Below are 21,832 nucleotides of genomic sequence, written 5' to 3'. Positions count from 1 at the left end.
GAAAACATAGAAAAAGTCTATTTGATTTTCGGAAAGGCTTAGTCCTGTCAATATAGAAGGCAAGAGAGCGTCTTACGTCGAGTGAATGGAGCATGTGCTCGAGGTGTTGATGGTAATGGAAAAAAAGTTGATAGGATGATTGGTTGATTAAAAAACAATCTGAGTAAAAAGGAAACATTGAAAATACAGTGTGACCTTATCCAGATGTAATTGGAGGAAAGGTGGATTGGAATGGAGGGCAGCGAGTTCGCTGGCTCGTTTAGCTGATGTTATCACTAAAAGGAAATAAGTTTTTATAACAATTTGAGATTGGAAGATCCCATCGTTTCAAAGAGTGGATGCATAAGAACACTGAGGACCAGTTGTAAAGACCATTGAGGGATAATACATTGTTGTGGTTGGCAAATATTATTAAGTCCCTTGAGAAACTTTTTTACAGTTGGGTGAGAAAAGAGTTTAGCTGATTTAGAGTTGGCAGGTTGATGAGCTATGATGACTGAAATACAGTGGTGCCTTGCTTAACAACGTTAATTCGTTCCAGCGAAATCGCTGTAGAGCGAAAATGTCGTAAAGCGAAAATAAAAAACCCATTGAAACGCACTAAAACCTGGTTAATGCTTTCCAATGAGCTAAAAAGTCACCGTCCAGCGGAGATCCTCCATACGGCAGCCATTTTCAGTGCCTGTATAGCGAGGAATCCGTCCCTAAGCACAGCAGGGAGCCATTTTGAGCACCCAGCGGCCATTTTGAAAAGCCAACGAACAGCTGTTTTGATCGTCATAATGCGAAGAATCGGTTCCCGAAGCAGGGAACCGATCTTTGCAAAGCGAAAAAAAAACCATTTAGACCATCGTCGTAAAGTGGATTCGTCATCATGTGAAGTAATCGTTAAGCGGGGCACGACTGTATAGACTTTTAAGGTAGAATAAGACAGTCCAAAGTTGAACAGTAGAAGCAGAAAGGTGAGTAGAGTTTTTAAGGAGACTGGTAATGCAGGTAAGTTGTTTGATTCTGCGATGGAGGAATGCTTTCCACTTATTTTGATACAGGAGCTGGGTCGAGGGCTTCCGAGCTCGATCGAGGACGTCTTTTATGGTGGGAGTATCTTCCAGGCTGTCAGATTCAGAGATGGTATGTCTGGATGGTAGACCATCCTGTTGTCCTGTGTGAGAAGATTGAGAATAAGAGGGAGCTGGAATGAGTCTGTTGACATTGATCTGAGGTGAGTGAACCATGGTTGTCCTAGCCACCATAGAGCTAGGAGGATCACATTGGCCTGGAAGTGATAGAGCCAAATGATCATTTTTTTATGAGTGGTATTGGTGGGAAGAGGTAAAGTAGACCGCTGTCCCAGTCTACCGTGAACGCATCTCCTATAGAGTTCTTGTCGACTCCAGCTCGAGAGCAATATATTTGGCACATGAGGTCAAAGATGGTATCATCTAAAGACCACTCGTGAGTTCTCGAGTGGTGACTTGTAATGAAATTTGGCCTTTAGAGGAGTGTTTGGATCATTTCGAGTGTGAATGTTGAGCAGTCGGCAGAGTGTTTCAAAGTTGGTTTGGCTAGAACAGTAGGATAAGTGGACATGGAATATTGAGATTGATGTTGGTAAGGAGGTGGAGATGGCGAGAATGATAGTGAATGTTGAGATGGGTATGGCAGTGCATATCTGACTCTTTTGGGTTCCTCATAGTGAAGTTGTTCTTGAGAGTCTTCAATTAGGTACGGACCATAGTGATAATACATCTCCTTCTCTTCATCACGAGATTGATATTGTGAGGATTGAGGATAGTAATAGTATTCTTGGTATGGAGGGACATACCAAGGAGGTGAAAGGTGTTTACGCTTTTCTCGGTGCTTCCTGGGAGAGTGGTGAAATGACTCTGAGCCGGAAAGTTCTATTGCAATTGCCCACTCTGATGAAGCAGGGCTAGAATGGGCCGAGACCTGGCTGGATTGCACGTCAGCCGGAGAAAAGCTGGTATTAGGCGACAGGCTGCCAGTTGAGATTGGCGCTTGGGCCAAAGGTAGAGAAGGCTCTTCCCTCTCAGATGTAGATCTTGGAGCATCTCTGGATGATTCTTCCATGACAGGACATGGCAAAGTTAGTTGTGGTGGGTCAATATGAAAAGATTCGACCTTTTTTGAAGTTGTTTTATCTTTCTTCTCTTTAGAAGAATCTGGGGCTTGAGCTGAGATCTTCGATAATGATTTCGATGCTGATTTCTATTTCTCGGACTTCTCCTTGGGATGCGGAGAAGGAGTCACTGAGCTGGGAGCTGGCTGTGGTGGGATTTGCCGCTCTACTTGAGGGTCTGGGGACTGTGCGGTCTCCATAGACGACGCTGGAGGGTTGAGAGACTTCTCTCAAAGGTTGGACCTTAATCTCTGACACCAAAGTTTGAGGGCTGGCTTCATTAATCTTTCCACACCACACAGGAATGGGTGGGATGTTGTTCACCCAGGGAAAACAAACAGCTTTTGTGCCCGTCGGTTAGAGGTATTCTGTTGGCACAAACAATGCACCGCTTAAAAGGGCTGGGTGAGGCCATAAAGAAAGGGGGAAAGGGAAGGAAAATTGGCTTGAGAAGGAGGGGAAGCAAAAACATGGGTAGATGAAAATTAGAATGAACTTACAGGGGAACATCGATTGTATGATTGGACATAAGGAGGATAAATTTGAAATATGATAGATCTGGACGCTCAAACTGACAAATTGCTCTATTCTTCTGAAACAGGTCTTAACGACATGGCAGAAAAAAGGAACTGAGGGGGATCTAGGATGGGCGGAGCATGTGCTCCATGGGGGAATGTCCCATTAATCATGTGTCTTTAAGCTCTAGAAACTTCCGAGACATTCAGTGCAGGCGCAGAACAACCCAACTGTGTGCATTCACAGAGGCCACGAAGAACTAAACATTTTGGAACACAAAACACAGGGTTAAACTAGAAATTTAAAGGGAAATTCTATTTCCTTTTATTAACTCAATTCCCTTATCTTTGAATAAGCAATGACAAAACAAATGTAAGATATGAAGTTGAGAAAAATCACCTATTATGATAAAGTATTTTGACAAATGTATGCCACCTCTTCTAAATGGTTGAAATCCTAGTGTTCTTTAAGATTTGTGTAACTTGCTGCAGCTAATTGGCAAGATGGCACGGTATGTCTTGGTTGCACAATCAGGCATGTAACCAGGCATGCAACCAAGACATACCGTGAAGGCTCATCAATTAAGCACAATTAGATATGTCAGGTTATGTAAAGTTCATGCAAATGTCAACAGGATTCTTGCCAATATGTGTTCAAAGCAAGGACCTCTCTAAGGCGTGCAGCTGTGTACATGCACATGACTCCACCTCCCTCCACACATTCCTCCTCCTCTGTGCAGGCCCTTTGGTTCCGAGTCACAATGGAACCCTGAGTGTGCACAGGGGAGGAGTCGTGAGCGGCAGGGCTGAACATTAGAAGGTATTTTGGTTCAAAGTAAGCTTGTAGTCTAGTCTGACACAGATTTCTACATGATTTGCCTACTAAACACTGGGAGTCAGTACTGAAATTCTGTTGGGTATAAACAGATTATTCTAAAATGATATAAAAATCAGATTTATGTTAATTAAAATTAGAATTTTAAGAACTTACCCAAGTGCAGCAATGCAAATTGTGCTGCTAATTCTTTTGCATCTTCTACTGTCGTGCAGAGCTTGTCTGGCATGAAATGACTCTGGGATCCATTTGCAACAGAAGGAATAATGATCTTATACACGAGCAATACTTTTCCATCTTGACTTGTAGTTGAAAATAAGTAATAATCTGGAGGTGCCCAGTTATTTTTGTTGCAATAATAATCTAACTGCATTGTTGCAGAACTAAAATGACTAGATTTTAAAGAATATATGCTAACTGGAGTAAGCTTTATTCCTGGGAAAAATGGGTAAGTACACCTTTCAATTTCAGGAGGGCTTGTACTATGCTGTCCATTAAGGCGAATTGGAAGAGTTGCTGGTTTTGCTAGAGACTTCTGATGACTATCTTCTTTATTTGTAAAGACTAGAAGATTTTCAGAACTGGGACTAATTTGACCATTAAGATGTTGTCTCCAAGTGCTCTCTTTGTTAACTGGTTTTGCTAGCGTCACCTCGATGCTAGCTCCATCAATACATTTCCCATTCATAACTGACATAGCAGCAACTGCATCATCTCGATTAAAGAAGTGAACAAAAGCATAATCTCGAAGTTTCTTTACACGCTCAACAGCTCCTGGCTTAAATTTGTTAAATTCAGTCTTGATTGTTTCTTCTGTAGTAGAGATCATCAAATTTCTAACATACAATACTTTAACTCTCTGCATTGTTTCTTCATCAACTTCTTTTTCTGGATCTGCCCAATCTACTTGAATAGTATGGCCCCATAACTGAAATGTTCCTACGAAAGAAATGTAAAATGTAACAATGTATATCAATTTCTCTTTAATTTTATTTATAGTAACATTTTTGTCCTGCCTTTCCCTTTCCAACTCATCCTCCAAGCCAGCACACTTTAAATGTAAAACAGTTTAAAGCCATAAAGAAAAAACATTTAAAAAAATAAACATGGTAAGACTGAAGATGTAATTAACCTCATGAAGCTAAATGCTTCGTGGAATAAGAATGGTTTCCACTTTAGTGTAAGTTCAATCAAGAAATTGTGTAGGAGGAAAGTTCAGTTCTCTCTTTCTTCCTTTTCCCAAGGATTGAAGATTTATCTTAAGCAATATCAGAGAAGGTATACAGGACTGTTGGGTGAGGGGACAATCTGGAGGCCCCCAGCCCAATTAAAAGTGATTCTCCTCTCCTACAGCTTCTATATTTCATTTATCATTGTTCAGGAAGAGGCCAGAGGCAACTTCTGAGGAAAAAGCTTCCAAATTTCACAACATGAACATATTTAATAGTATATTCTATTATCTGATGTAATTATTATATTTATTCTGTTTATAAATGTTTATTATTGTATTATAGAACACAAAGTTAGTGGCTAAAGGTTAAGCAATACTTCATTATATTTGTAAGGAGGATACTGTCAAAGCACCTAGGTAATGCTCTATTACACCTTCTGCATCTGATTTCTTTCATTATATTTAACCCAAATAAAGCTCCACATGAAATTGTTTTCCCACATGAACATGCAATTAGAAAATGCAATAAATAATGATTTCAAACACACACATATTCAGTAAGAACAGATGGTTACTTCTAATTATCCAATGTTTGTTTTTATATTCACTCATATATGAGAAAGGTTGGGCAAAGGAGCCTTGATGGTATGAAACAAGATCCCCACCACCACCTAAAACAATTACTGTTTTTGTTTAAATACATTTTATATTTGTAAATGTATGCCTATGACTGACATTGCTTAGTTAAATTATATGTTTGTGGTTTCCCACATTTTCCACTGCCATTATCTCCTACTCAAAAGCTTTTACAAATACAAAGGAGAGCTCTGTCCTAGAGAAACTGTAGGCAAGAAAGAGCAGGGGGCTAGGGACCAAAAAGCACCGAGAAGGTCATTATGTGACCCCCCATCCTCTGGGAGCAGTTCACTTCTTGCTGGTTGCCTCATGTCAAAATGAGAAATGCAATTCATGAACTGATACATGCACACACCCCGGTACCCCTAAACAGTAATTTGTCGCTGAGAACCATTTATCCCATGGAGACACAATACTGGCAACTGGGAGTAGCAAATAAAATTATACAGTGGGGTCTTGACTTGCGAACGGCTTGACTTGCGAACTTTTTGAGTTGCGTACTTCTCTGTCCGCAAAAATCCATTTTGACTTGCGAACGGAGAATTGACATACGAACCCAAAAAGTGGGGGGGGGGGAAGCACGAGAGGCGGGGAGAGCCAATAGGGCAAAAGCATAGCTGGGTGGCTGAGCGGTAAGGAACAGTAAGGAACCGGGGAAAAAAGCTTGATTGGCTGGGCAGACGCGAGGGAGGCAGCGCGCCAATGCGGCCGCTCGACCCGGCTGCCTCCTTTTCCCGCCGCCGCTCAGGCCGGCTGAGGGGGAGTCCGTGCCGCTGCTGCCACGCTCGGCACCTCCGGTAGCCGCGAGGTGAGTCCGCCGCCCTTCCCTCTGGAGGCTTCGCGGGGCCGGGTGGGCTGCCTTCAAGGTCCCACCTGCTCCTTCCCAGCCTCCGCGGCACGCCCTCCCTCCCTCCTTCCCCTCTCTGCTCCCGCTCTCCCCGGCGTGCCTCGCCACCCTTTGTCAGGCCGGCTCTTCCCCTGCCCTGCCCTGTGAGACACCTGCCCGGCACTCAGGTGAGGTGGGCTTTGGGCTTCCTCTCCCCGTCCTTTCCTCTTGCCCTCCCTCGACCCGCAAGACCCTTTCCCTCCGTCCATACCTCCCTCAGGCGCCCTCGGCCAGACGCTCTTCCCTCCGGAGGCTTCGCGGGGCCGGGTGGGCTGCCTTTGGGGTCCCACCCGCTCCTTCCCAGCCTCCGCGGCGCGCCCTCCCTCCCCCCCTCTCAGCGCCCGATCTCCCCGGAGGAAGCTGCCCGCCTCGCCGCCCTTTGTCAGGCCGGCTCTTCCCCTGCCCTGCCCTCTGAGACGCCCGCCCAGCACTCAGGCGAGGTGGGCTTCGGGCTTCCTCTCCCCTCCCTCTCTCCTTCCTTCCTTCCTGTACAGGCTCCCCTCCCGCCCGCTCTTTCTCCCCTGCTTTCCTTGCCTGTGCGGGTGTCTTTCTATTGCCGGAAAAAAGCAGATACGGATCAAATGGTTTTCAATGCATTTCAATGGGAATGCAGATTTTGAACTGCGAACTTTTTGACATGCGAACCGCCTCCCAATACACATTAAGTTCGCAAGTCAAGACCCCACTGTAACATTTTCAAATCAACATTGCATTTCAACAAGGTCTCATGAAGGGTTTTCTACCTTTAATATAAAACAAAGTACAATGCAAAACTGTAGTTTGGCTGAGACCAGAACTCCACTGGTAATGACTTTGATCATGTAAGCCAAATATTCATGAAGCACCATTCCCATGACAAATGCATGCTGGGAATAGAGGGGGTGGAGATGACTGGCCCAAAAGCTCTAAGCAGCTTGACTGCTCCAGCAGCCGAATTCTCATGCTACAATTCAGAAAAGAGAAATCTGTGCTGGTAAGCTGGGTGCATGAGAGATATTGCACTGCAGCAGATTGTTGCAATCAGGTGCTTCTTAACAACGTTTTATATGTGCAAGTGTTGTTATTTTTATTATGTGACAAGTCAATTCTAACTCTTTTCAAAGTCTTCTAGGTAGAGAATACACGGTAGTAGTTTACCATTCCTTTCTTCTGGGGGTATCCTGGGACTGTGCAGCTTGCCCAGGGCTACAGAGGCTCTTCTTGGAGTCACAGTGGGGAAATGAATTCCCAACCTCCTCCTCCAGAGCCAGATAATGAGTCATTAAGCTTCCTAGCCAGTTTACAATGTGTTAAGAATGGTAAAATGCTTAGGCTAATTACGCAAAATATTTTGCCCACTGCTCCAGTTGTATAATGTGTTAATAACAGTAAAAATCCTCTGAGTAATTATGCAAAATATTTTGTTCAGTGCTCTAATGGTATGAAACTAAGTCAAGATACTTTCTCCATTCCTAATATGTCTTTTATTTGTTTTTTATTCCCCATGTTTTTAAGCAATCCTTTAATCTAGTAACTTGGTTTCCTCTCAATAAATTCTCCAAATTTCTCAAAATTGGTTTGCCACCAGGCTGGGAAATTGTTGGACTAAATATTTTTCAATACATTCCACATTAATAACATGTTTTAAGGAAAGGGATTTCAATGTCTTTAATTCTATTCTTATTAGATTATCTGAAAAGAATATTCTCAAAATTTGAACCTAACTCTAATGACTCCATATCCTCCCATATTACTTTCTTAAGGCGTGAGATAATATCCCTTAGATGTCTTAACTGATTGGCAACATATTTCCTCAAATTAAGAAGTCCCAACCCTCCTATTTTCTGAGCTTTATACCATTTCTTTTTATTAATTCCTGTGTTTTTATCTCCATTTATAATATAATTTTCTTCATACATTAATCATATTTTGCAAATCTTTCTTAGGCAAGTAAAATGGTAAATGTAGGGAACTTATGATGTTGGAGGAAATGGTTTTACAAAAGGAGATGACAATAAAATAATGAAAGGTTTAGTAAGCAAAATTTATAAAATGATGCTTGAAGAGGAAGATCAACGAGATTCACTTAAATCATTACGGTAATATGATTTGAGGGAAGAAATAAGTACTGGGAGTTTGGAGAAAATATGGGATACAGGAATATTAAAATTCATGTCTGCAACAATAATTAAATGAATGGTATAAAGAAGTATAGAATAGTTATAAATGATTCGCTAACATGTAATGTTAAAGCAACAAACAGATTGTTTAAAAGGTCTATTTGCATGGGTATCTGGAGAGAATTTATTATGTGTTAACAAGAGAAGGGAAGATATTATCAGATATCTTAATATTGATATTAATATTGTTAATATCACAATATTAACAGATAATTAATTGTCCCCAGGGAGGAGCACTTGTAATATAATTATTTTGAAGTTTCACATTACTAGTTTTTTAAGGTTTTGTAATGCTTAGTTATGTTTATAATGTTATTAATAAAATTTTAGAAAAAATTATGCAAAGTATTAATGCAGTTACTTGACATTTGTTGAATGTGTCTTTCAAGTAGCTTAGTAGAATGACACAGTGAATGGAAAGGCTAGATTAGAGCTATCCCTAAAACTCTAAAATATAAAAACAAACAAATGGGATATAAAAATACTTGGAGAAAAAAGAAACCAATAAGAGCAACACAGCTAATTTGCCTGCCAATGTGTTAACTTGACAATGGAAGGAACATACTCATGAAACAGCTAACTTAAACTGAACTTCACACTTCTAAATCCTCATTTCTTGTTAAGCGTTCAGAAAAGTGCACATGGTGATAACATATACTAATGACTGCCTTTAAACAAAACTGAAATATTCTTTCCACTGTAGCCTTTCTTACCTAACTTTCTTATACAAAATGAAAGATTATCTCAGAGGCACCTACTTCATTGCAAAGACCTCTGCACTTCTCACTTATGTACTGTATTTATTTTGCCCTTAAAATTAGACTACCACTGACTACCAATTTCTACATAAGCGGAGCTCCAGGATTTCCCACCATCACACTGAGCTTGGCCCTTAACAATGTTCAGATCCTTAGAGTGAGGTGCTCAAGAGTAACAGAAATTAATATAATATGTAAAAGCGAAAAGATTTACCAGGAATTAGTTTTCTCCTTGCCATTGCTGCAGCTCTGTGGGATTCATACTCTACAAAAGCAAAACCACGGTTCTTTGTCTTGTCAGTTGCACTTGGATACACAATGACATCTACCACACCTTCTGTGACTTTCTTCATTTCTTCTAAGATCTCCTCTTTCTTCTTTTCCTTTGGAATAGCTCCAATAAATAATCTGCAATTATCCAAACTTACACAAACACCAATAAACTTTCCAGGACGAATCTCGTAATTATTAAGTATTCGAATAGCAAGCTGAGCTTCTTCTTTGGTTGTATACATTACAAATGCGTATCCACGATTCTCACCACTAAATTCCATCATCAGCCTGAATTCATAGATCTTCCCAGCTCTTTCAAAAACAGGAACTAATTCATCTTCATACATATCACGGGGAATTTTCCCCACAAAAACTTCACAGCCTCGGGGTGGTGGAGGACCTTCCCAACCTTAAAAAAATTATTCAGCACCATATTAATACAAATGTTGTGACAAAATACTTTAATAATATGAATTTTAATGCTTTTCATACCCCTGCCACTACACGTTTGCTGTTAACACAAATTAGGAATTTTCTATATTGTCATTTCTTACACATTACACATAATGGATAAAAGAACCCAATTCACCAGCTATTAAATTCAAGTTTAAAACTTGTCTCCCTAAGACTTTTGAATGTTATTTTTGTGACTAATTTAAATTAGTATGGCTTACACTTACTGTATTTGTCCGTGTATATGACAATGCTTTTGTCTAAAATCTTAAGACTAAAAACTGAGGGCCGTCTTATACACGGAAGCTGAGGAGAGAACAAAAACAAGCGGAGGGGAAAGCAGGGATCAAAGCGCTGCAGGATCGCTTTGATCCCTGCTTTCCCCTCCCTTTGCTAAGCCCTGCTTAGCAAAAGGAGGGAGAAAGAGATCAAAGTGATCGTGCAGTTGTGGGATTGTTTTGATCCCCTTCCCCCCTCCTTTTGTTAAGCTCCACTCAGATTTCTTAATTTTGGGTTAGAAAAGGGGGTGTCTTATACATTATACATACTGAAAAATATGGTAATAACCAATTTTAACTTGTTTCTAATAGGGAATCCTTAGGATCTCAGATTCACTTCAGAATGATCAGTTTAAATTCAGTACTTCATTTTAACTATAGACAGATCATATTGTCAAAAAGTATGACGCTTATTGTACAGTGAACCAGTAACAAATCTAGCCACTTACTTTAGAAAACTAACCACAGAGTTTTTGTATCTATGTTACATGTGCTGATGGTGAATTTTACAAATGGTGTAACTTAAAACTCAAAATAGGATATACTTGATCTCAGTCAAAAGGCTGAGAAACCTATTGGGTATGATTAAGTGTAAAACAGGAATATATGTTTTGGTGTACTTCCTTACCTGGTGGAGGCCCACCAAATTTTCGCTGTCCATTTTCTTGAACCATGTTGTAACCTGTCTTTTCCATAAGAGCCAGTAAGGCAGCTTCATTCTGAGTACCGGTTCTAACTTTGCTGCAGCTAGTAGTTGCATCTGTGTTTTCTTCACTCATTTTTGTAGTATTTTTAAAGAAAACCTGAAAATGTTTATTATATTAGTTTAATAAAGAACACAATTTTGTTCTACCTCATGGGCAAAACATACAAACAGCCCGCTTATTTGTAATGTTTGTTCTTCCTCTGAATACTTGTTAATTAATGAATTTAATTATTTTAATTAAACAGTTTATGGGTCTGTACCTATACAGAACCATGGTCTGGAATCTTTTATATACAGTTCTGTGTTAAGACTCACACCTCCTCCCTAAAGTATGTGCATGAACAAGCTCTCCATCAGTTCATAAATTCAGATGACACAGCAGTAATCAACCACACGTGCTAGAGAGGAGAGAGAAGGCAGGTTGTCTGAATATACAGAAAACGATTATAGGTGAGCAACTTCTTTTTCTTTGTCATAGTCTTTATGCACCATAAACAAGGTAAAATTTAGCAAGCTTACCTGCAAGATCTATGAAGACAGGCAGGTAGGTGCATTCAACCACTGGAGCATAGCTGCAAGAATTCCTGTATCAAAGAAAGTATTCTTCTGAGAACTAATCTCATGTGATAATGATCCATGTTTGAGATCAGCAGTTCAACACAATTCAGGCAAGGAGATACATTCCAAATCATGCAATCATAGCTCCAGTGAAATGGCTCTCTAGCATGGTTGATAGTGGTACTTTTGCCAGTTGGTAGGCCAATATAATGGGCCTTACTATCCATTAGGTGAAAGACAAGACAAAGGATAAACCCCAGTGTTGGAAAATGACATGCCATTTCTTAGAGGAATTTGAACTTCAGAGAGAGCAAGAACAGACAATTGCAACATGAATTGTGGGAAAAGATTAGGTGACAAAGTGGCCAAGTACACTTCTATGGAAAAAAAACCCCAAAATTACCTGAAAGTGGAACCAGAAACTGTAAACCCTGGTAAAGGGATCAGTTGTCATAATTAAACCCAAAGTTTTTATGAAAGAGCAAAATATCCAAAACTTTTAATTGAAGAACACTTTATGAACAGCTTCCTTAAAGCCCAACTAATCTTTAGCATTCTAAGAATGGGTCCTCCCTATTGTGAGCTTGAGAGTGAAGATGGGGGAACGGAAGATTGATTCCTTTGAACTGATATCAAGCCAAAGAGACAGTCAACAGAAGACTTGGTATGATACATGAAAAACTGGAAAGCAAAGTTGCTTTGGCCGTCAGATAAAAACAAATGTGCAACATGGCTTCTTCCTCATAAGTTTCAATAGGACTCTCATGAGTACAAAAGGCAGGAGCATGTAAAGATACATGACACTAGGAAAGAAAACATGTATTTCCTAAAAATCTTGGCCAACTGCCACTTTATTTCAGTGTATCTGTGGCTTCTAGTTAAGAGCATAATGAACAATATCCTTTGAGAGCCTCAGGACACTGGAAGGGACCTTTTAATATGAAAGAAAATCCTAGAGAGCCTTTTAAGCAGAAACAGGGTGGCCCGGGGGTGGGGTGGAGAAAATTACTTTTAAATAAATTAAAATTAATTTCTTACGATCTTAATTATTTCTGACATCCGGATTAAACAATGCCAGCAGAACTGTGCCAAGAGGATCTTGTCTAGTGATCCAAGTTTGGTTCAACTTCTAGAAATGAAGTTCCCACTCCTGGGAATCTTAGTGAGATTTGCTGAGAAGATGTGCAAAGTGATCTTTTTTGCCCACCAAATGGAGTGTAAGCATGCCACATGCATCAGTGTAAAGCTACCTTGGGTCACACTGCTGGAAAAAGATGGGATAGAAACTGAATAAATAAATAATTAGCTTATTTACTACCCTAATTCTGCTCACAGTACCTTGTTGTCTCTCACATTGCACTGTCCTGGGAATCAGCTCTTTCTCATGACCAACTAGAAAGAGGAAGAACCCAAAAGAGAAAAAAGAAAGATCTTGCTGGATATGTATTTAAAAATCTCTCCATCAACCTGACTGGTTGTGAGTCCTCAGCAGCATCACTACTGATACCACACATTACCTTCATTTAGGTGTTAACTCTTTCCAACCTTTCCAAGTATGCACATTACAAGCTTGTAACATATACATTAAGCCTTCTGACAGATGTTGATGCCTAATAACATGGGCAAATCCACTGTCATGACACTCATAATCAAGAGGACCACACCTGTGGAGGCTGTAAGTTCAAAAAGCCTGAGAATGGACAGTGCTATCACTCTTTGCTTGAAGTGAGAAAGTGAACCACATCTACTATCTTTAATGCCCTCTGAAACAACCATAATAACAGAGTGTGAACTCAGTTTTACTTTGTTGAAGTTGATATCTTGATTCAGAGCAAATGGAAATTTGTTACTCTTGACAGAAAGGCCCATGTTATGAAGTCACATAATTACAACATCAAGATAGTCTACAAGATGTTTTGAAGTGGCATCAATCAACCAAGAACACTATGCACTTCTTCTGCAGTTCACCTATGATGACTGTCAACGTCTGGGTTAATACTCTCAATCCTGTAAAAAGACCTGGAATTCATAAAGGTTGTTATCAAGAGCAGAGCAAAAGAACTTGCATGGGACAGGTGTAATGCTATGTGGAAATATGTGTCCTTCAGATCAGTTGTGGCAAACCAATCATCTTTGAGAAGCAAAAGATCAGCATCAGTAACCATTCAATAGCATCTTTTGATGACAAATTTGGCAATGCTTCATAAATCAAATGCTGCTCAGAACTTCAATTTCTCTTTGGTACCATGAAGCACCAGGGAAAATAGGTGGCATGGTATTGATTCAGTGATATTGATTTTATGGCTCCTTTGTTTGGTAAGTAGTATCTTCTGGTAGAATTATCAAGGGAAAAATTGAACAAAATGCTCCATACAGAAGATGGCCACATGCTGTACAATAACCCCACTGGATAACAGAGAGAACTCATCAATTCAATGCATTGTTTTTCCAAGTCTCAAGATGCTGCATGAGTCTGGAACCAAAAAAAGAGAAAAGAATGGAAGGCTGAATGGAAGTGTTGATGAGAAGGAATCAAAAACTGCACTTTGAGTCCTTAGACTTTCATTATTAAGAAGACTGCTTTAAGCCTCTGGGAAATGGAAGTAACAACTGTTCCAAGTTGGATGGTTGGCAATAGAGATGAGGGTATTCGTATACAAATATCCCCGCACAGGTGGTGATAGAGTCCAGCCCTATGGGGCCAGACGGGCCACTCACCGATCCGCCGCTACTGCAGACTCCGCAATTCTTCCAATGGCTCTGCCGATTGTGATCTGTAAGCCACTCTTCAACCTTGCAGCGAGGTTTGTCCTCTCGCCTCCTACCAGGAGTGGCTAGACAATTGTGATATGCAAAGCCATTGGAAGAACTGTGGCGTCCACAGCTGCAACGGATCAGTGAGTGGACCATCTGACCCCATGGGGCCAGACCCTTGTTATCGCCACCTGTGGGGAGATATTCATATACGAATACCTCCATTTCTAGTTAGCAGTACTCATAAGTGTTTAATCTAGACCAACTGGAGGAGCAATGCTGTGAGTCAGAGATGACACCAATCAAATAGGCAGCATTTGAAAGTTTGTGGTCATGTTTCTTCAATCTTTGTGAGATTGTTTTGAGGTAAAGCTGTAGATCACAGCCAAGAGTGGCAACACAAAGGGACAACACCTATGTGAGAGTACACAACACATTTTGCTGGATAACTCATTGAAATGATCGGCTGCTAAGAGACAGTTCCTGCTTTAAAAAAAGAAAGTGATGACTTCTTTTTTTCAGCAGATAGATTCCATTAAACTTGCCATATCATAAATAGCTAGATATGTTTGTGCTTGGCAAATCTGAGAACTATTAATTTCACAAGATGCTTTCTACTCCATAGTTGAAGCACTGATCTTTGTCAGTAACCAACAACAACTTTTTCCCATGAATGAAGTCACACCAAGTTGCTGGTTATTTTGATAACAACTCACAGTAATCTTCTTGAATGTATTCTTTAAGGCTTTCACAGCCGGGATCTGATGGTTGTTGTGGGTTTTTCTTCAGAGGACAGGAGGACAGACAGAATTCTAGCTCCTGTCCTTTGAAGATGTGGCTGGTGAAACGTTAGGAAGAAAAACCTCCAGAACACACCAAACAGCCTGAAAAACCCACAACAACCATCTTCCTGACTGTTATGCAGCCCTTCCATTGATGAAATTGTTGGTTATGTTTTCCCCAGGTGCTTTCTTAATTTTCATCAATTTTCTAATGGATTTTCCTTTCTGTATAGAATCTGCAAGCATTCTGCCAAGCAAACCAGAAGTTCAGCACAGAGAGTGATCTTCAGATGGTGATATAGGAGACTGGTCACCTGCATTAGGCCCTAGAGAAGCTGACTCAATAAAGAAGCAACTGAATATATCCAACCAACATTAGATCCAATAGTATAAAAAATTCATACCTACTTGCCAGTAGGTAGTACAAGGTAGTTTGTGGGGTGATGACAGAAGAAGCATAAAAGAGGCATTGATGGGCCTATTTTAGTTATGAAAGACCCGAGGAAAGATTAAATGACATGCAAGCTAGCACACTGGACAGTATCAAAAGTAAATCCTATTTTTTGGTTGACAATACAGTCAATTGATACAAAAAACTGGGGACTTCTGATCTATGAAAATAGGGATGGTTATAAACAAAGTGGAATCTTGTTCTTTAAGGATTGGTGATAATGAAATGATTGCAGACATACATGGCAAAAGGACACACTGCAATTGACAGATTAAAAGCTGTAGATTGATGAGCCAGGCAGTGAGTTAACAGTTGAAAGTCATAATGTAATGAGTGGACAGAGAGAGGAATTTCTTCTTGGAGACTTAGTAAGCACTGCTGTCAACCATACTCTGCAGGAGGGTTGGTAGTATTGGCTGGGAGATGGCGGGTGTTCATGACAATATCTACTTGGAGACTGAGACTACTTTCCGTGTTGGGAGCAGTCAGAGGAGTTCTGAGCGGTAAGACAATGGACAGCTGCTAGATATTGAGTTTGCTGTGTGGAACTGGCTTGATGGTTTCGGCTAGAATGGATTCCTCTTGGATCTCCCCCTTGAACATAGTGTCAACGATTTGTGTCTCAGGAGGGTGGCAGTCAATTTAAGGAGGAGGAGAAATTTCAACAACTACCAACTGTTTAGGTGGATGCTCAGGAATAAGCTCCAACTGGGAGATATTAAAGGCATATTTAATATGTTTAATATGGCTTAATAAAAAGCTGACCACATGTACCAAGATCCAGGTCTATAGAGCCTGTGTCGTGAGTACACTCCTGTACTGCAGTGAGTCCTGGACTTTTGTGCACGGCAGGAGAGGAAGCTGAACACGTTTCATATGCATTGTCTCAGATGCATTTTTGGTATCACCTGGCAGGACAAAGTTCCAAATAGAATAGTTATAGAACAAGCTGGAATTTTTAGCATGTATACATTACTGAAACAGCAACGTCTACATTGGCTTGGGCATGTCCTGAGAATGGCTGATGGTCAGATTCCAAAAGAGCTCCCGTATGCAGAATTAGTGCAGGAAAAGTGCCCCAGAGGGACATTTCTTTTTTTCATTAGGAAGATCTACTATTCTCTTTTCCTTTCTTGGTTTGCTAGCATCACTACAATATCATGGGCAATAATTAAACTAAGGGTTATAATCAATATCACTGAAATGTCAGCTACTAACAGATGTGCAGGAAAAACTTTAACGAGACCTAGCCATCTACTGCTGAAAACATTTCAGGACTGCTGAAAACAGATGGCTTTTTCTGGAAGGTATAATTTAGAGTTCCCTTTTTGCTGAACTGAGTTACTGAAAGACTGGCAAAATTTAGAAGTAGAAGCTTTCTGCTCTTTTCCAAGACAGAAAGAGATACTTGCCATGTCCATCTGGGATGTGAATTTTTCTTTTGCAATTGGCACACTATATACAGAATGCTCCTGGGAATACAGGCCTAAGGAGAGTGTAAAACTAAAAACTATTCAAAATAAAAGTCCAGAATATGTATAGCTAAAAATGCAAATATAGAATGAGAAAATAATCAAGATATGAGCTAACCAGAATACTAACAGCTGGTAGTAGTGAACTGTCTCTCTACTATGAGCTGCAAGCGGATGATGCAGAGCCTAAGGATATTGCTCACATGTACACTATAGGGAGGAGGGGTAAAACTACTGTACCCCAAAAACTCTATGTAAAAGTTTCAAACTGCTGCTCTGCACTGTGCTAACCCATACACGAAGCACAGAGATCATGATGAAGAACCTATCGGTTTCTAAATAAGGATACACACAGTATATTAAATAAAGTGTGCAATATACCTGTGCACAGCAGAAAATGTTTTGGGGAGCATGCTTTAGATTGCATTAGCCAAAATCCTATTGCTTAATATAATAAATAGCACTAGAACAGGCCCACTGATTCAGTGGAGATTTAGTGAGACAACCCCTCCAAAAGATTCATGATTCAAATGGGCCTACTCTAATTGCAATTTACTATGCTATGCATTTTGGCTAGTTCTTATAGGTAGGACTGAACTGAAGAACACAAACTAAGGAAAAACATCTAGTGAAGTTACTCTTCTTATCAATTCAGATGAGGCTTTTATGCTGAAAGAACAGACATATCACAGGAGAAAGGGGGAAAGCTGCACATAACTCTCCGTGCAGGCTATAAGCATAGTGCTGCCCTAGAATCCCATCACAGACAAGTGGGTCCAAGAAGCAAATGGCATTATTTTGGAGGGTGTTCTCTGAAAGAATGCACAGCAAGCAAGAACTATCAAATTTACTTCTCAATGCCATTATGTTCCCACCCAAGGAGCTCCTAAGGCTATCAAAAAAGGTTTTATGCAAAAAACTATGGAATTTTTTCCTCCTTAATAAACTATTTGTGGGGTGGGACAGAACAGATGATGGGAAATTGCATAAGGGTTACAAGTTAAACATTCTCATCCATAGCCTTGTACAATTCCATCAACAATGAAGAGTAAATGGATAATAAAATTCGTATCTGAAAACAACCTCAGTCAAGCACCTGTATAGGTAGCACTTCCAGAAGCACTATCTATTCCACAACCTCGAGTTTGGATGGAAATGTATGGAGGGAAATGTACTCTGCAAACGGTCAAAAGAAATATGCTCAAGGTGGCTGAGCTTGTTAAAAACAGGTGATGGCATACAAAGGACTGCACCTGAAGAAATACACTGCAGTCAGTCCACATGAGGTTATGCCAACTAAAATGGACTCGTTTTCTAAGGTACTCCATGATTATTTGTTGTTTTGCATCAACAAATGAATCACTAGTTCTTGGCAGAAAATTCAATAACAGAAATGTATTAAAGATTTACAAAACAAATACAAGGAACTCAACAAAGTTCCTGCCTATTACACCATAAGCATTCATTAATGTAAACTTTTGAACGTCCTGGGTTGAACCTGAGCTCTCCCAGGCTTAGTCTCCAAACAGTATTTTCAAAAGCCAAGCTTAGCTGATGCACATTGTGGTGACTTGTGAATAACAGCACCACCTAGAGCATATGTAGCCTTATTTCAACTTGAATTAATATGCTTCACTGCCCCATTTTTTAATCTGGAATAAAAATATTTATTATTTTACTTTGAGTTCCGGATTGAAATATAACTGTGGGGTTTTTTTTGGGGGGGGGTAACTAGGCCTTGCTTTCTTCCTATACCTGGAGATAAACCTGCACCATCTGAAGACAACAGGCAGGAGTGATTTGACCCCCCCCCCCAAAAAAAACTGCGGAGACACACTGGGCCAACCTAAGCCCCTCATTCAATCCTGCCTCACCTCCGCCTTTCCTGCCTTTTTTCATACGCCCAACTCAGAGTATTGCCACTTCTCCTCCTTCCCTCCGCCGTTAACGGCCTTCTGTGCCTCTCAGGCCCTCATTTCAACCGTCTTGGCCCCTTCCCCCCAACTTAGTCCAGCTCTACTCCCAAAGGCAACGGCTTCAAACCGATGTGTTTCTCCATGTGACCCATTTCCTTTATCCTTTCAAAACAAACCACCTTCGATTATTTTGGATGGTAGTTGGATTGAGATCGGCTGCTTTGGCAACGAGCGCGCAAGGCGCCTCGTTCTTCAACGGGACTTTTTAAACGTGGCGAGTGAGAGCGTCTTTCCCTCTTGACCTCAGGCTCTCATTGAGGGGAAAGGCCCATGATCTCCACTGCGATTTGTTTCCCCGGGAGGAGAGGCTCACCGTACCAGAGACGGACCGGGGTGGGGGGGGATGTATGAAATTTGCCACCCATGACAAAGAGACAGAGCTCAGTATCTACGAGATGAGAGATTACGTTTACCACAACGCGTGGTGGCGGAGGTGAGGCTCTTTTAGCCTCTCCCCACTCGCCTGGCACCTTTCTACCAGTGTTGAGGGAAGAGGAAAGAGTGAGCGAGCGAGCGGGAGAGGACGCTTCCTCTCCAGTACAAATAACGTCACCAACAACCGAAACCGGTACCTTCCCTGCGGCGACCACCCACGCCCTCTCACCTACGCGAGGGGACGAAAGAGGGAGGGAGGCAGGGTGGCTGGGCGGGCGAACAGGTACGCGCCACTTTCGAACGGACCTCTCTGACCAGGCGCCAGTCACGGACTCACGCTTGCCTTGAACTCGTCCACAACCCTAACTCGCCTTTTATAGTGATATATAAGATTGACGGCTGCCTCCAGCCAATCACAACCGAAATAACCCCCCTCCCCGCGCCCTCCGACCTAAGATGCTCCTCAACCCTTCCTTGCCCTGCGCCGTTTTAAAACGAGGCTAAAGGGGCGCGCGGCGTCGGTTAGGCGGGGGGGGGGGGGGGGCGCGAGAAAGAGAACGCTGCCGAAGGGGGCCGTTGTCCCAACGGACGCGTATTATTCCCGTCTAGGCGAGAAGGAGCCAATGGGAGGAAAGCAGCAACTGTGTGGTTTAGACGCTCAGCCGGGTTGGGGAAACAACTGCCCTGGGGTTTAGTCCTGAGTAAGCTGAGTGATTTGACTCCCCCTCCCAAAACTGTGGACACACACTGGGCCAACCGAAGCCCCTCACTCCTTCAATTCCTGCCTCCCCTCCGCCTTTCCTGGCGTGCTCTGGTCCGTGGGGTCACCAAGAGTCGGGACACGACTAAGTGACTAAACAACAACAAGCTGGTATAGGAGCCGCAATGTGGAAATGCTCCTTTTTGAACTACGTACGAGTCCCACAATACATAGATGCTGCGGGCTGCAGTTCAAAAAGTAACTTTTCCAAGCATCCTAGCTGATAATTTCCTGAGAGAAAGAGCAAGGAAAAAAAGTCGGCTTCTTGAATGATTAAGATCGGTTCCTCTCTAGGGTTTAAATGCCTGGCTGTGCTGTTTCACCGTAACAACGGAACAGTTTAAAAAAAAAAAAAAAAACAGCCGCGGCCTTAAATCGTGTTAAAGTACAGTACAGAAAATTAACCAGGAGTGAGTTCTCAGCCCAGTACAGAACATAAATCTCTCAGTTCCAAATACCTTTAAAGGCATCCTCCAGTTTTAATTTTAGAAGCAGACTTTTGTGGGTAACTCACTTCTTGTGTTTAATTGTCTTTGGATTCTTTCTTAATATATACATTGTCCCTTCACTATTTAAACTTCTTTTATGCATTGTTTCCCTCTTACTGTTCCTCTTAGGAATTTTCCCCAACACCAAATCAAAAGCCTATGATGATGATGATGATGATGATGATGATGCCCTAACTTATCAAAACTTTAGAGGCATATGTTTCTGTACTAAATTCATTCCTGAGACAGTTTTTTAAAAGTCATCAGTTTTTATAAATCTGTCTTTTGATATAACTTTTAACTGAAATAAGTCAGGAGAATTCTTTCAGCTGCTTACCTCCTTAAAAATCGGGGGTTATATAAAACACAAGCTTTTAGAGAAATAAATAGTAGAATGACAGCAAACGGATAGCATTTTAAAAGAGGGCAAAGCACTTACAAAAAATGACACCCACATAAAGAAGCTCATTTGCAAAAAATGAAAAATACTAATTAATACAAATAACCATTATTAAAAATGGGCGCAGTGGTTAAAACGCTGTACTGCAGCTAAAACTGTGCTCACGACCTGGGGTTCAAATCCCAGGTAGGCGGCTCAAGGTTGACTCAGCCTTCCATCCTTCCGAGGTCGGTAAAATGAGTACCCAGCTTGCTGGGGGGGCAATGTGTAGCCTGTATAATTAAAATTGTAAACCGCCCGGAGAGTGCTTGTAGCGCTGTGGGGCGGTATATAAGTCCAATAAATAAATAAATAAATAAAAAACATAGGAGCAGGAATGGTTGCTTCTAAAAACTCAGAAATAACATTTTAACCTTAGAGAATCCACCTATTCCCTTTCTGTAGTGGTGAATTAAATGCTAAAATAGTTATATGAGAAGAGACATTTAAAAAAGGTTAAATTTATCATGAAAGGTATTTTAATCGTTTTTCAATGTTTATTTTAATAGGGGAAGAACTCTGCCAGTGTATTCCTATCAGATGTTCCTTATTAGCTTAGTTGTTATATGCCATCATGTCACCTCCAAATTATGGTAACCCTTAGAATGATAGATCTCAAAAATGTCCTGTCTTCAGCATGTCCTGCTCAGCTCTTTTTGACTCAGTCCTGTGGTTTCCAGAGAGTCAGTCAATCTTGTGTTTGGTCTTCCTCTTTTCTGGCTGTCTTCTACCTATCCCAGCATTATTGTCTTTTCCAGAGAATCTTGCTGTAGTATTCAGCCCTGCCCTCACCTGTCAGTCACAGCTGGGCAGTGGAACATCAGCCAATGAGGGGACGGAAGGTGGTGCAGAAAGGGGAGGAACTGGGATATATAAAGGGGTGTATGATGTAAAAGAGGGGGGAGTGAGAGAGAGATTTGGTGAGAGTGAGTGAGGACTGTGTCTATGGGCCTGTGAGCCAAATAGT

General features: G+C 41.2%; 1 protein-coding gene across 9 annotated transcripts in view; it reads right to left on the bottom strand.

Annotated features, from left to right (window-relative positions):
* RBM46 (RNA binding motif protein 46) overlaps positions 1 to 19,606 on the bottom strand; it is a 33,446-nt gene extending 13,840 nt beyond the window's left edge. Inside the window, exons 1-6 of one of the 9 annotated variants that reach the window (XM_020781385.3) lie at positions 19,408 to 19,599; positions 12,707 to 12,760; positions 11,330 to 11,394; positions 10,733 to 10,907; positions 9,315 to 9,782; positions 3,647 to 4,429 (exon numbers count right to left, since the gene is read on the bottom strand). In XM_020781385.3, the coding sequence (XP_020637044.3) occupies positions 3,647 to 4,429; positions 9,315 to 9,782; positions 10,733 to 10,883 (1,402 nt within the window). In that variant the 5' untranslated portion in view covers positions 10,884 to 10,907; positions 11,330 to 11,394; positions 12,707 to 12,760; positions 19,408 to 19,599. Of the gene's footprint in view, positions 1 to 3,646; positions 4,430 to 9,314; positions 9,783 to 10,732; positions 10,908 to 11,329; positions 11,395 to 12,706; positions 12,761 to 18,701; positions 19,257 to 19,375 lie in introns of those variants that run through there. The other 8 variants (XM_020781386.3, XM_078394796.1, XM_078394795.1 and 5 more) reach the window with 8 other exon arrangements.
* Between the last annotated feature and the right edge of the window lie 2,226 nt (positions 19,607 to 21,832).

Source organism: Pogona vitticeps, chromosome 5 (assembly GCF_051106095.1).
Source record: "Pogona vitticeps strain Pit_001003342236 chromosome 5, PviZW2.1, whole genome shotgun sequence".
Classification (NCBI taxonomy): Eukaryota; Metazoa; Chordata; class Lepidosauria; order Squamata; family Agamidae; genus Pogona; species Pogona vitticeps.
The sequence above is the reverse complement of the archived record's forward strand: the minus strand, read 5'-3'. Positions and strand labels throughout refer to the sequence as shown.